The 13,614-nt window shown below is 59.1% G+C and overlaps 1 protein-coding gene across 24 annotated transcripts in view; it reads left to right on the top strand.

Moving 5' to 3' along the window:
• Window positions 1–13,614, top strand: part of KIF1A (kinesin family member 1A) — a 109,390-nt gene that overhangs the window by 60,313 nt on the left and 35,463 nt on the right. For 15 of the 24 annotated variants that reach the window (XM_055291223.1, XM_055291224.1, XM_055291222.1 and 12 more), the window contains 4 exons: window positions 546–694; window positions 1,080–1,258; window positions 3,414–3,551; window positions 11,404–11,522. In XM_055291223.1, the coding sequence (XP_055147198.1) occupies window positions 546–694; window positions 1,080–1,258; window positions 3,414–3,551; window positions 11,404–11,522 (585 nt within the window). Of the gene's footprint in view, window positions 1–545; window positions 695–1,079; window positions 1,259–3,413; window positions 3,552–4,345; window positions 4,616–11,403; window positions 11,523–13,614 lie in introns of all 24 variants that reach the window. The other 9 variants (XM_055291209.1, XM_055291207.1, XM_055291206.1 and 6 more) reach the window with 2 other exon arrangements.

The following is a 13,614-nucleotide window of genomic DNA, read 5'->3' as shown; positions in this document are numbered from 1 at the left end:
TACGGGCCAGGGCCACCTGGAGCACCTGGCCTGCCCTCCTGCCTCCTCACCTGTGGGTCCTGCTCCCCACTGCTGGCCCCAGATGGTGTGTGGCTGTCATTGATGATGTTGCTCCCCCAGCCACTCTGATCTTCAGCCTGACTCACAAGGCTGCTCGTGGTGGCCTCTCCTTTGGGGCACACAGAGCTTTTCATGTTGCCCACTGTGACAGAGCTCTCTGCCAGTTTCTTCTTTCTATGTACCCAAATAGTTAGTGTGAAACCAGGGGCGGGCAAGCACAGAACTCTCCCAGCCCAGACCCAGAGTGAGAGGAAGCCTGGGGAGACAGGGGTCTGTCCACCTCTGGCCTCAGTGACCACAGAGGGAGTAGCCTTCCAGCCTTCCATCTTTTTACCTGATGGCCACCCGGCCGTGATGTACACAGAGCACAGGTCAGCTTAGGCAGCCCCATGGAGTGGCCAACCGGTCTGACCCTCCAGAGGGCGAGGCATGGTGGGCAGGGTCATGGCCTTCCTGCGATGACCACATGTGACCTCTCCCTACAGTCCAGTGGACGGAGCGGGAGTGTGAGCTGGCGCTCTGGGCCTTCCGGAAGTGGAAGTGGTACCAGTTCACGTCTCTGCGGGACCTGCTGTGGGGCAACGCCATCTTCCTCAAGGAGGCCAATGCCATCAGCGTGGAGCTGAAAAAGAAGGTGGGCTGCCCACTGGCTGTACCGTTTCCTGTTGGAGAGAGTGCGTCACCTCACTCATGACGGGGACAGCTACTTGGGACTCAGCGCTTGGCTCTCTGCCGGCCCCGGGGGTGGCGTAGCAGCCCTGCCTGACCTGGGCCCCCCAGAAGGGTGGGCAGTGAGGGACCCCAGACCTGGCCAGGTGGGACTTGGCTGCTCACGGGAGATGGCGGCCGGATGGGCAGGCAGGAAGCAGGTGTTCCCCCCGGCGGCTGTCTGAAAGGTTCCAGTGAACCATTGTGGGGCAGGCAGCTGAAATCTCCGGAAGGTGGGAAGGAAGCCTTTTTGGGGACCTGGCACCCTGGCCCCCAAGGAGCTGACGAGTGGTCATCTTCCCCCGTCACAGGTACAATTCCAGTTTGTCCTCCTGACGGACACACTCTACTCCCCTCTGCCACCCGACCTGCTGCCCCCAGAGGCCGCCAAAGACCGAGAGACGCGGCCCTTCCCCCGCACCATTGTGGCCGTGGAGGTCCAGGACCAGAAGAACGGGGCCACCCACTACTGGACGCTGGAGAAGCTCAGGTGTGGCTGGAGGGCCGCTGCGTGGATGGTGGCAGAGTCATCCTGGGCAGGGCTGAGGCCACAGGAGCGGTGGTGGGCACAGGCTTCACAGCGAGTACCTGCAGACACCGCTGTTCCTCGTGTTCCAATTATTTTAAAATCAGAAGAAAAATGTGAATAGAGTCCAGCCTTGTAGAATCCTCATTCTCCTTCTACCAATGCAGCAATCATACATAAAAATAGATTTGGGCATTTTCTTTTGGAGGAAAGGACAGATGAGGGGAATGCTCCCTAGGTCCACAGGGGTCAGGACAGTGCAGTGGAGGGGAGGGCAGACTGTGGCACCGACAGAACAGGCTGGCGGAGCTCCCAGAGTGGGTACAGCAGGGCCTGAAGGGTGGCTCCCCAGAGGGGCTGGGAGAGGTGGTGGGGGTGGAAGGAATGCCCCCGTGCTCCTCCATTCAGGAAGCTGCTGGGAGGTGGATCCCTTAGCTGAGCCCAGTGGAAGGTGGAGGAGGAGCTGAGGTGGGGGTGGCGAGGAGGAAGCCTGGGCTGTGCCCCTCTGTGCCCAGTGTGAGCTCGTGTCCTTCCTAAAGCTCGGCCTCTGCTGTCCCCACTTGCTCACTCTGATTTGTCTTGAGCCTTAATTTTTTTTTTTTCCTTTAAGAGACAGGGCGTTGCTCTGTTGCTCAGGCTAGAGTGCAGTGGTGTGATCACAGCTCGCTGCAGCTCGAACTCCTGGGCTCAAGTGATTGTTCCACCTCAGCCTCCCGAGTAACTGGGACTACAGGAATGGAGTGCACCATGACACCCAGCTAATTTTTGAATTTTTTTTTGTGGAAGAGATGAGGTCTCGCTCTGTTGCACAGGCTGATCTCTAACTCCTGGCCTCAACCAATCCTTGCACCCTGGCCTCCCAAAGAGCTAGCATTATAGGTGCGAGCCACTGCACCCAGCCAGGCCTTAAGTTATGGGGGTGACTGAGTCACCATGTGAGGCCAGCGCCATCAGTGGAGGGGTTGAATGTCACTCACAGGCCCCTAGAAAGCAGAGCATGGCACGCTCCACCCTGCAGGGCTACAGGGGGAGGCACCAGGGCCCATCGGGAGGCAGAGAGGAGTAGGAGAACGCCCAGGCCACAGCCTGGGGTTGTGGGAAAGGCCAGGCAGGGCAGGGAGACAGCTTAGGCTTGGCTAGTTTGAATAATTCTGCAGGGCTCTGGGGCATAGAGCTGTCCCTAGTTGTCCAGTACCTTGTCCTGGGTGATTTAGGTCAGGGGGAATATTGGCCTGGTGTGTGAAAAAGTTAGAGAAAGGAGGTGGCTGGGGTACCGACTCAGGATTGGTTGGTTTGTGTAGGAAAGGCAGGGGTGATAGCAAGTTGCTGACTGTCTCTAGGAATTATCAGGACCTAGGCAGCTCTCCCCAGCCTGCAGTGCCCCGCAAGGAAGTCAAAACATCACAAGATACAGAAAATAAAAATATGATTAATGCACTCATACACATACACATTCATGCAAACACACACTCATAAGCATTCATGAAGACCTGCACATATACGCAGCATACACTCCCACACTCACGCTCCTCACTCTTCTCCCCTGTTCTCCCAGGTTACGTGGCTTTTGGAAGGATGGACAGCCACTGTTGATGTGGTTTCTCTTATGCCTGAGACCTAGGGGCACAATGATTGCTTTTCCTTTCTCCTACATTTTGTTTTTCTTGGGAATAATAATTTGTAGGCTGTTTTGTCTGTCTTCTGTGTCCCTACCTCCAGTTTGCCCTTTATTCCTTGAGCTCTTGGGCCTCTGTGGCGTGATCCCCCTTTCTGAGCTTCACTTGGGTTCTCTTCCCACCTCTCTGCCAGCTTTCCAGCAGCCCAGTGCTGCCAGCCCCTCTAGCCCCTCACTGCTTGTTCCCCGGCCCACCCCCTGGAGGGAGTTTGGGAGGAGCTGTTGGTGACCTTGCGTGCTTAGCTGAGTATGTTACCTGTGACTGACCAGCTCTAAGGGTCACAGAGGGGGTCTGTCTAGCAAGCCCCCTGAACCTTGATGACCCTGAGCTAGATGTTGTGGCCAGAGCTGGGCTGAGCCCACTGTCCCCAGGAGATAAGGGTGTGCAGTGCCAGCTGCTGAGCACTGGGCCTGGGTCCACACTTACCCCTGCCGTCCCTGCAGGCAGCGTCTGGACCTGATGCGGGAGATGTACGACCGCGCTGCAGAGGTGCCCTCCAGTGTCATCGAGGACTGTGACAACGTGGTGACCGGCGGAGACCCCTTCTATGACCGCTTCCCCTGGTTCCGGCTGGTGGGCAGGTGGGCGCCTCCTCCCTTCCTTGGCAGAGAGAGAGAGAGAGAGAGAGAGATTGAGAGACAGATTAAGAGAAAGAGATGGCAGTGGGGGTAGGAGTGGGCCCTGGCCTGATACAAGGAGCAGCCCCGACGGGTGCTTTTCCAGCCCCAGACTCCCAGCCCTGTCCTCCCCGGCCTGAGGTTCCTCCCAGTCATTCCTCTCCACACACCACAGGGCCTGTTATTTCAGGGGACATGAGATGGGGTCTTGGCACTGCCACCCAAATCCACTGCAGGGCTGTAGCTGCCAGAACCCATGGGTCCATGTGTATGAATATGTGAGGCTCCCAAGCAAACTTTCTGGGTCACCTGGTGGCCCTGAGGATGGGAACATGGAGGCAGGGCTGTGTCACCTGAGCCTTAGAAATGGCTGCCTCCTTCCCTGGTCTCCCAGTCTGGGGTCTGCACCCAGCACACTTTACCCCATGGGACTGTGGTATTCTGAGGCCTCAACGTGGCCAAACTCTCAAGGTCCTCATATGGCCTCAGCCACTCCCAGCCGAGACCCCTGTTCTCAGTCCCGCCTGCAGGTGTCCTCCGGAACCTTCTGGAACCTTCCTGCTGGCCATATATGTGATTGCTTTCCAAGCCTGGGGGCACAGTTTTGGTTCTCTCATTTTTTAAAGCAGCATTCTCAATGGTCTGTGTGTTTGGTTTTGGTTTTAAACAGAAGTTCCCCCCAGCCCCGGCCCCGGCCCCTGTTTGTCCCTGCGAGTCGCTGGTGTTAACTTCTCTCTGTCTTGTCGCACTAACCTCAGTTCAGCCATCTCTGGCTGCAACAGCTACCCTCTTCTCAACACATGCATGAGCGAGCGCATGGCTGCTCTCACCCCCTCCCCCACCTTCTCGAGCCCCGACTCCGACGCCACCGAGCCTGCCGAGGAGCAGAGCGTGGGGGAGGAGGAGGAGGAGGAGGAGGATGAGGAGGAGGAGGAGGACCTGGAGGACGACGTCTTTCCGGAGCACGCGCTGTGCGACGGCCGGGACCCGTTTTACGACCGGCCCCCCCTGTTCAGTTTAGTAGGAAGGTTGGTGAGGTCGAGGAGAGCATGCTGGGGAGGACCCAGCTCTTTTGCACAGGAGCACTGCTGCGGGCACAGATGGACCGCTGGGGCCTGGCCCGGGCCCTCCCAGGGCAGGCGAGGCAGGTGGAGGGGCTGGCCTCCTGAGGAGAGCACCCGAGGGCCCCTGGGCCCTGCATCCTTGCAGTGGGGCTGTTCACCCATCCTGGAGAAGGTCGCTTTGGGCCAGCAGGGAAGAGTCCGGGTTCCAGGTACAGAAGAGTTAGTGCACCCCGGAGCTTGCAGCTGTGGCCCCAGGCAGGTGGGACTATTTCTGCAGAGAGGCCGTAGGAACCCCGGAGTGGCTCAGGCACCCAATGGCCGAGTTCCTCCCTGAAAGTCCCAGTGCAGGGCCCGAGGGGCATTTGATAGGTGAGGGCCAGCCGCCCCCAAGCAGGATGCCCATCCTGTCATTCTTCTGGGAATCAACACTGTCTTAGTGGAGGCAACCTCACCCCAGCTCAGCTGTCATCCAGAAGAGACAGAGGCTCCTGGCTGCTCTCAGTGCTCTCCACTCTCTGTGGAGAAAGGAGCTGAACTCAGAGGCAGCCATCCTGAGGCCAGGGAAGGCCTTCCTTTTAGGAGTGGGAGGCAGCTGCTAACCCTCCCATCTCCCTCTGAAGCGATGGGGCCTGGGCAAACCATGCCTGTCTAAAGGTGAGGACGACTCTATCCCTCCTGACCTCCTCGGTTGTCATGGCCAGAGATGGGGGCATGTGGCCCAATGCCCTCATGGAATGTGCCCTTTGCAGAGAGAAGCTGGTTATCACATTGCCCAAATGGGTGAGAGACCACGGTTGGGAGACAGAATGGAGGCTGGGGAAGCTCAGACCCAGGGAGCAGGCGTCCCGCCCTGCTGGCAGATTTGGCAAATCCAGCTGCCTTCTTGTTATCATGGAAGGGAAGTCAGGTGAAGGAAAGATCTAGAAACCTGGCTGTAGTAGTCAGAAAGTCAGCTCAGGAAACAGCTGAATTTATATATTTTACATGTATGAATGTCATAAGATAATTCTTAATAGCAACCTTTTTTTGGCGATTGAGATTGCTTCCCTGGGCTAGGCCAGTGGAAGTTTTCAGAAGTCTGGAGCTTGGAGCAGCAGTGCTGACAGCTGAAGGCTAAGGGTGGCCCCAGATCACAGGGTTTACACGGGCTTTACTCTGTCCTTGGGTGGAGACGGTGGAAGGAAAGCCTCACCCTCCCTCTTGGAAGACAGCAGGTCCTCATGGGCACGTGCCATGGATTTATTGATTTATTCTGATTAATTTTCCATGAGTGTTACTAGGCTGTGAGGTGAGATAAGCTGGCCTAACAGATAAAAACCTGTGGCACTCTCCCTCCGAGATGCTCTGGGCCTGTGCTTCCCACTCTGCAGGGCCCAAGAGGGAGCAGCGGACCCCAAGGCCAGTTCCATGCAGGCCTCTCTCAGAAAGCCCCGGGCTATAGGGCCAGGCCCCCTGCACCTGCTGGGCCCCAGGAGTGGCTCCGGGTGTCAGGTAGGTGAGGGATCAGGACGCACAGGGGGATGAGGACATCAGGAGAAGTGGGGTGGGGATCTCGCAGTCTCAGCCAGAAAGAGCTGGGTCCTTCTAACATTTTTTTCCCCTTTTGTGGATTTGAGATTTTACAAAACTACCAAACCAAACAAAAGTCATCAAAGAGAGACCTGGCCCCCATATTGTGGGGTGGTCTGTGAAGGGCTTCATTCGGAATCATCTTGATCTTTTTGGTTTGGCAAGAATTGGCTTCTCCCATGCAGCAGCTGTGCAGGCCCGGCCCTGGGAAGGCCCCTCGTTGATTTTCCTTTAACCTTCTGGTAGCTGCTGGCTCCCTCCAAAGCTTCAGCGAAATTGGGGCACCCACTCTTGTCCCCTCTGGAAAGGCTTCCCTGGGTCCCAGCATGCGTCTTTGCACCTCACCAATCTGTGGTTAGCGCCTGCCTCCTCCCTCCCTCCCGCCACACTCAGCCCTCGCTCTGTCTGCCTCTGCTGCTGCCTCTCTCTTGGTCTGGGTTTCAGTCTGCTTCAAGGTACCCTGGCCTCTGCGGAAGGCCTATCCAGCACTGGCCTCCTGTGTTCTGCACTGGGGCTCCTCACCCAAGGCCAGAGTCAGCCCCTAGGGGCCTCTGCCTCTGGTGGTCTGGGGCACCAGGTGACCTGGGGAGGCAGGTGGGTTGGTGACCACTGCCCATATTCCAACAGGAGTGGGCCTGAGGCTCTGATTTCCCCTGGCACAGGAGGGGTAGGAAACACGGGAAGGGTGGGTGGGCACAGGAGCTGCAGAGAGAGCAGGGCGAGAGGCTGACTGCCTGGGATGAGGGTCCCTGGGAGGGGAGCAGGGCTGGGGAGGGAGCGCAGGTGTCTAGGGCTGGGTCGATAAACGTTGCTCAAGCTCGAGGGCTTCAGTCAGGGTCAGCTCTGTGCCCCCTGGGCTGGCAAGGCCACGCCACTCTCTTGGGTCCCACATGGTGCTCTCAGCGGGCTAGGGCCCCTCTGTCTTGGTATTCGTAGCATGGCTGTGGGTGGCGTCTCTTGGCCCAAGATCCTAAGAGCCACTCTCTGTGCATTGGGTGTGTCTGTGGCTGGTAGGGACAGGCCTGGGCTACGTTCTGGCTCCCAACTGATGTCAGGTTATTTCTGGCACCCAGAGGGCAGGTGGGGGCATGGCCTGCCCAGGCCTGTGAGGCCTGCGGCCCTGGAGGGTGTCTCCACTGGGCAGAGACGCCAGGCTCCAAGATGCCAGGCACCAGTGCTCTGCCCCATCACCTCACACTTTGGGTGCATTGGTTGGCATGGGCTCTTCACAGAGTAGGGAGGCACCTTCCAGGCCCAGCTCACAGCTCTCTTGAGGCTGGTGCTGCCACTGGGGCAGTGGATTCAGGGCCCCAGATGTCCCTTCTGGCTGAACAAGTCTATCACCAAGCCAGGCAGACTGGGACAGGCAGTGGGGAGAGGAGGGCACCCAGCACTAGAGCCACAGCCAGATCCATGTGTCCCACCGGTGGCCTGGGGCCTGAGGTCAGTGCCATGAGGATGCTCACAGGGTGCAGTAGAGATGGGGGAGCATTTGGTGTCAGACCCCAGGGGTCCTTTTCATTGTATAACCTCCACCTGGATGTCCCTTCGGGCCCCACCCTCAGCTGTCCCCACCTTTGGGGCACAGTCTGGGCTGCATCTTGCCTATCTGTTTGAAAGCAGTTAGCAGCAGTCTGTGATGCTACAGTGTCTGGGTCCCCCTAGCCCCCAGCATGAGGACAATCTGAAAAAGCATGAAACAATCGATCTGCTTAATTAATCAGCTGTGATAACTAAGCAGGTGCCCAGGTTAATTGCCCACTCAGAGTGGGTGGGGAAGTGCCCATGGAAGCCAACCCTGGCTCTAGAAGTAAGCGGTGGAGCTTGGTGTCCACACAGTTGAGCTGGAGAGGAGTCCCTTGCAGGCCTTTGCCGCCAGGCCCTGGCGACTTCGTTAATCTCTTTGCCTCAGGGTCATCCTGTGTGCAATGAGGTATAAGTACCATATTTCATGGTTCTAGTGTGCTGAGACCCTGGGTGGATTTTGTGCATCTCTAAGAAAGAAGGGTGCAGCTGGTTGAGTTGAGATGGCTGTTTATTAGGACGTGCCCTGTCGAGGAGATAGGGGTGCACTGCCTCCCGGGAGGTAGAAGAGCAAAAGGCCCCGTGTGCTCACCACTGTGCTTGGCCCCTAGGGAGCCTCCACAGATGCCGGCTGCTGTGATTTCTGCCATGTTGCTTCACAATGGGATGATCTGAGCCTGGGGTTGTGAGGGGCTTGGGCCTCCTCCTTGAGCCCAGCCCCTAACTGATTTGTGGGACACTCGAGTCTGTGCTGTGCAGCTGGTGCCTGAGCCCATGGTTGACAACATGGCAGAAGGCGTCCCCTCAAGGTCAGTTCTACACGGGGTTTGTTCAGCAGGGAGGCCCTGTGGAGAGAGCCAGGTTGGGGCCTGCCTGCTGCAGCCTCACCATGTGACCTGGGATGGGCCTGGCCCCTGCCTCAGTTTACCTCTCTGTGCACTGCCTCAGATCCCCTTGGACTTGGCCTTTCAGGGCAGTGGGGGAGAGTGAGGAGGGGGTCAGTGTGAGACCCCGAGAGCTAAGAGTGGGGAGGGGGTGGCCCCTTCCCTCGCTCAGGTGCAGAAGTCTCCTCCCTCTGGGTGTGGTCCTGGGGAGCTCAGAAATTTGTGGGTCACCTTTGTGGTGCCATGAGTGGCACATGTGGATGGCCCCAGAGCCCAGGGCTCTGCTCACTGCCAGCAGCCCCTGTGGAATTGCCCTAAGCTTTGGGAAGGCAGCTCTGGCGAGGGGTCTTTGGGGTAGGAAAGGTAGTGTCTGACCCGGTCTGGGTGGCCCTGGACAGCTATACCCTCTCCTTCCTGTGAGGCTGTGCCAATGGATTCAGGGACCCCGTGCCTAAGGTCCTCACCTGGCCCACAGTGGGAGTGGTCCCAGGTCCCGCCCCCTCTCCGAGCACCACCCCGTGGGCTCCCTGCAGAGTGGGGTGAGGCAGTCTCTTCATCCTCAGTGCCCTTCTGCCCTCCAACCCTGGGATTTTTGCAATGGGCACTGGCTCTGGGAAAGGGTGGGGTGGGTGGGGGCTGGAGGGCAGGGGCTGGCTCAGAGCCCCGCAGCACGGGCTGTCCCGTCTGATCTCCTTATATCTTCCCCACTGTGGTGCGCTAGCCATGGGGAAGAGTCATGCTGTCTGGTGGCCCAAGTCCTGGCTCTCCCCACCCCCACTCCTGGACGCCTTAGCTTTGCTCAGTTTGTAGCAGCCCCTTTTCCCAACCCCACTGTCAAGCAGAGACCCTCCTCCAGGAGCCCGGGGTGCCCTGGGGAGGGAAGGCATTGCCATCCCCCTCCAAGGGGATGCTGGTAAGTCCCTGTCTGCGGGGCACCCAGCAGGACTGTGGGGAGGGGCCCCGCCCTGTGGGCCTCGGCGTCTTCTTGTGACTAGGGCCAGGGTGAGCTTCCATGGGCGCTTCCAGACATAACCTGGGTGGGTGGCCCAGGGCAGTGGAGCCCCAGCCCCCACACCTAAGTCAGGCAGAGCCGCCTGCAGCCTTGTGGGTAACAGGTCCCTGACGGGCTCCATGGGTGTGGGGCACTCGCTTCTCAGGGGGCATCTTCAGAGGGGGCGTTGTGCTGGGGAGAGGGCCCAAGAAGCCACCAGGGGCTTCTTTTACCCTAGGAGAGAGGCCTGAGGAGACTTTCAGGCCCCTGGAGGGCAGCAAGACCCTTTTCCTATTTCGAGCCTTGCCTGGGCCATTTTGCTGTGAGGGCATTGGTGAGGTCTCAGCTTAGCAGGGCCACTCAGAAAGCAAGGGAGATTCCATGGGGATGTGTAAAGTCAGAATGAACGAGACAGCCAAGGGGAAGGTCCTGACACTGGGACGCTGGGGCATCTGAGGAGGCTTGAGGCAGCAGATGAGATGGAGGGTAGGGCTTCTGCATTGGAAGTAGAGACACCTGGGGCATCCATGGACCCATGGGCCACAAGGCTGAGCTTGACTGTGATGGGGAGGCAGGGCCTGGATGCCCAGGGCCATGTGGGGCATGGACACCCCTGCAAGGAGCTTGGGTGTCACCAAGGGCATGGGGGGATGTGTCTGACCGGTGCCTTAAGACCTTTCTGGCCGCTGTGGGGGCCATGGCAGGGTGGCTGGTGGTGATGGGGCAGTTGAGGGAGGCTTCTTGAAGACTGTTGAGGTGGAACTGATGGATTTGATGAGTAGGAGGGGCCACTGTGCTGCTGGTTTCTGACTTGCTGCTGCAGGAAGGTCAGGGGGGTTAGGGTGTGGAAGGAGCAAGGTCAGGAGCCCACCTGAGAGAGGTGTTGGGTGTTCACAGCCTGCTGAGTCTCACTCAACCCCTCATCAGTGTCTGCTCTGGAATTGAGGGCCCCAGGCACGGCCCTTTCCCATGCCAGAGGTCATGGTGCTCAGAGCTGCACCTGCCTGGAGCAGGAAGCAGGGTATCCTTCCCCCTGGCTGGGTGGCGTGGGGTCTTCCAGGGTCCTCTCTGTCCTTCCAGCTGCCCACATATTGGTCAGCACAGGGAATGCAGCAGCTATCTGGCAACCGACTATAGGTGCTCGTGGTCTCTGCCTAGGCCGGTCCTGGGAAAGGGGGGTCTTGGTGCTCTGGGTCACTGACAGGGCAGGCTGGGCCGCACCGTAGCCCTGGGGGTGTCCTCAGGGCTCCATTCAGCACCTCCCTGGGCCCTGGGCTGGCCTTGGCCAACTCACCTCGGAGCTCCCATCTGCCGAGTTTCTGTTTGGGGAAGAGGTTCTGTGGGGTCCGTGAGCATCAGGGACCCCTGGGAAGTGGGCAGGAGGTAGAGCGATGCTGGCCATCAGTGCCAGTGTGAAAAGGGGGGCAGTGCAGTGTGGTCTGGGTCCTGGTCTGGCTCCCGTCCTTCTTGAAGCAGGCTGAAACCTCCCTCCTCGGCTGCTCCCTTCTCAGGCAGCCAGGTCCGGGCCCAACTGGGCTGTGCCTCTGCTCGCCGCAGCTCATTCCTCGTTCTCCTCTCTGTCCCTCCACCTCCTGTCTCCTCCGAGTGCCCACCCTGCCTGTCCCCGCCCGCTCTTGCTGTCCTGGCTCTGGCTGTCCTGTCCGGCGGCTTCCCTCTGCTTTGCAGCTCCGTGTTGTGTCGTGAGCCAGGCCATGCTGTTGCCGCTGCCATTCAGAACACGCGTGGAGGGGTGGCCCATGACCGCGGCCTCTGCTTCCCCCCAGGGCCTTCGTGTACCTGAGCAACCTGCTGTACCCCGTTCCCCTGGTGCACCGTGTGGCGATCGTCAGTGAGAAGGGCGAGGTGAAGGGCTTCCTCCGCGTGGCTGTCCAGGCCATCTCAGGTGCGTGTGGGCCGAAGGCCGTGTGTGGCATTGGAGCCCCTGGGGCTGGCTCTCACCTTTGCAGGCAGAGGCTTGGGCCCGAGAAGGGCCTTCTGGCATCATGTGGTGGTTAGTGGGAAGCTGGCCTCAGCTGGCCCTCCACTCTCCCTGGGGTCAACCTGAAGCTGTTTTTCCACCCTGTCCTGGGCTGGCGTCCCGGGCTGCTGCCCCGCAGTGGGCCCTGGAGGGGAAGCCCCTGCTGCCCAGCTCTTGGCTCTGGACTCCCTGGGGTCAGCTGGGGGTGCCTTGGGGGCTGTGCAGGCTGAGCCCAGTGCCATCTGAGCCTTCTCTGGTTGGAGGTCTCCACCTTCCCATCAGGCAGCCCCATATGGACCCAAGACCACCTGGAACCCTCCCCTAGCGTGCTGCAGAGCAGGTGCTCTCTGTCAACACATCCCACCCACCCGGCTGTCTCTGCAGCCCCAGGAAAGGCTTGTGAGGCCCAGTGCCTGGCCCCTGGGCCCTGCTCAGGGCAGCCCTCCCTGGGGTGCTTCTGGTTCCCTGATGCACTCCCTGGTCTCTCAGGCACAGGCCTGTCCCGCTCCACACTGGGCCTGAAGATGCAAGCCCCTCTCTTGTGGGAGGGGGAGACTGGTGCTGCTCAGCCTGCTCCTGATGGCCGGAGGCACCAGCACAGCCCCGGAGTGTCTGAGCCTTGGTTTGCTCACATGTAAACGGGATCCGTTGTAATGTTCCCCACCTGATAGGAATGTTGAAGGGTACTCGAGAACATAGATGTGAGAGAGCTTGGCTGCCTGGAAGCTGCAGGGCAATAGGCGGCTTGCGCGGTGAGGGAAGGTCCCACTCCCTTCCCTGCCCACCCCGGGCTCCTCCACCAAGGTCTCCCCTCACCAGGGACCACTCTTTTTCCTCTCAAAGGCCTTGGCTGCCTGGGCACCCTAGGGAGGGAGTAGTACAGACAGACAGACACACAGACAGGCAGATGGATGCAGAGAGGACGTGCATCCATGGCTGCAGGGGGGCTCCTGCCTGCCGGGCTGGGGCTGCTCAGAGCAGTGACCTGGAGCAGGCTGAGATGGCCATACCCCTGCCCGGATGGCAAGTCCCCCAACTCTGAGATGGCTCATATTCTCCACCCTGAGATATCTCATATCCCCCGCAAGATGCAAGATGTCTGGTCCTCCCGGCCCTGCTATCCTGGCTGCCTTAGGCGATTTTAATCCCACCTAATTAATGAAGTTAATTTGACTCTAATGTTAAATTATCTTTAGCCCATAATTTCTTTTTCTTTTTCTTTTTTCTTTTCTTTTTTTTTGGACAAAGTCTTGCTCTGTCACCAGGCTGGAGTGCAGTGGCTCGATCTTGGCTCACTGTGCAACCTCTGCCTCCCAGTTCAAGCAATTCTCCTGCCTCAGCCTGCCGAGTAGAGTAGCTGGGACTACAAGGGGCGCGTCATCATGCCCAGCTAATTTTTGTATTTTTAGTAGAGATGGGGTTTCACCATGTTGGCCAGGCTGCTTTCGAACTCCTGACATCAAGCAATCTGCCCATCTCTGCCTCCCAAAGTACTGGAATTTCAGGCGTGAGCCACCACGCCCGGCCAGCCACCCTGCCCAGCCTAGCCCATAATTTCTAAATGCTGTTTAAAGCACCTCCCACTGGCCATGTCATTGCTTGTCATCCAGTCACTGTGATACCACAGTGCTGAGAATTAGGGGGCCTAGCTGGGGAGTGAGGGAGAGCACCAGGGAAGGGCCCCAGCCCTGCTGCTGGAAGGCGGGGTATTTACCGGGGCTGCAATGCTCAGGGAAGCTGGGAACACCTATCACCTCCCTCTGCCCTCCAGGAGGGGCCACTCCCACCTGGCCAGGTCCTCCCGATCCTGCCTTGTGGCAGCAGCTCCTACCAAGTGGTCGGGATGGCTGAGCAGAGCCATCCTGACCACTTCCTCCCACTGGCCCCCACCCTGACAGCCACTTCCTGAGAGTGGGGCTGCACCAGAGGCCGTGGGGCTGGCCCATGTCCTTGTGAGGGCAGCTGCTGTCCTGGTCTGCTCTTGGTCAGAGGGGTTCTCTGGGGTCCACGTGGAGGT

Source organism: Symphalangus syndactylus, chromosome 8, assembly GCF_028878055.3.
Source record: "Symphalangus syndactylus isolate Jambi chromosome 8, NHGRI_mSymSyn1-v2.1_pri, whole genome shotgun sequence".
Lineage (NCBI taxonomy): Eukaryota > Metazoa > Chordata > Mammalia > Primates > Hylobatidae > Symphalangus > Symphalangus syndactylus.
This window is presented reverse-complemented; position numbering and strand designations above follow the sequence as displayed.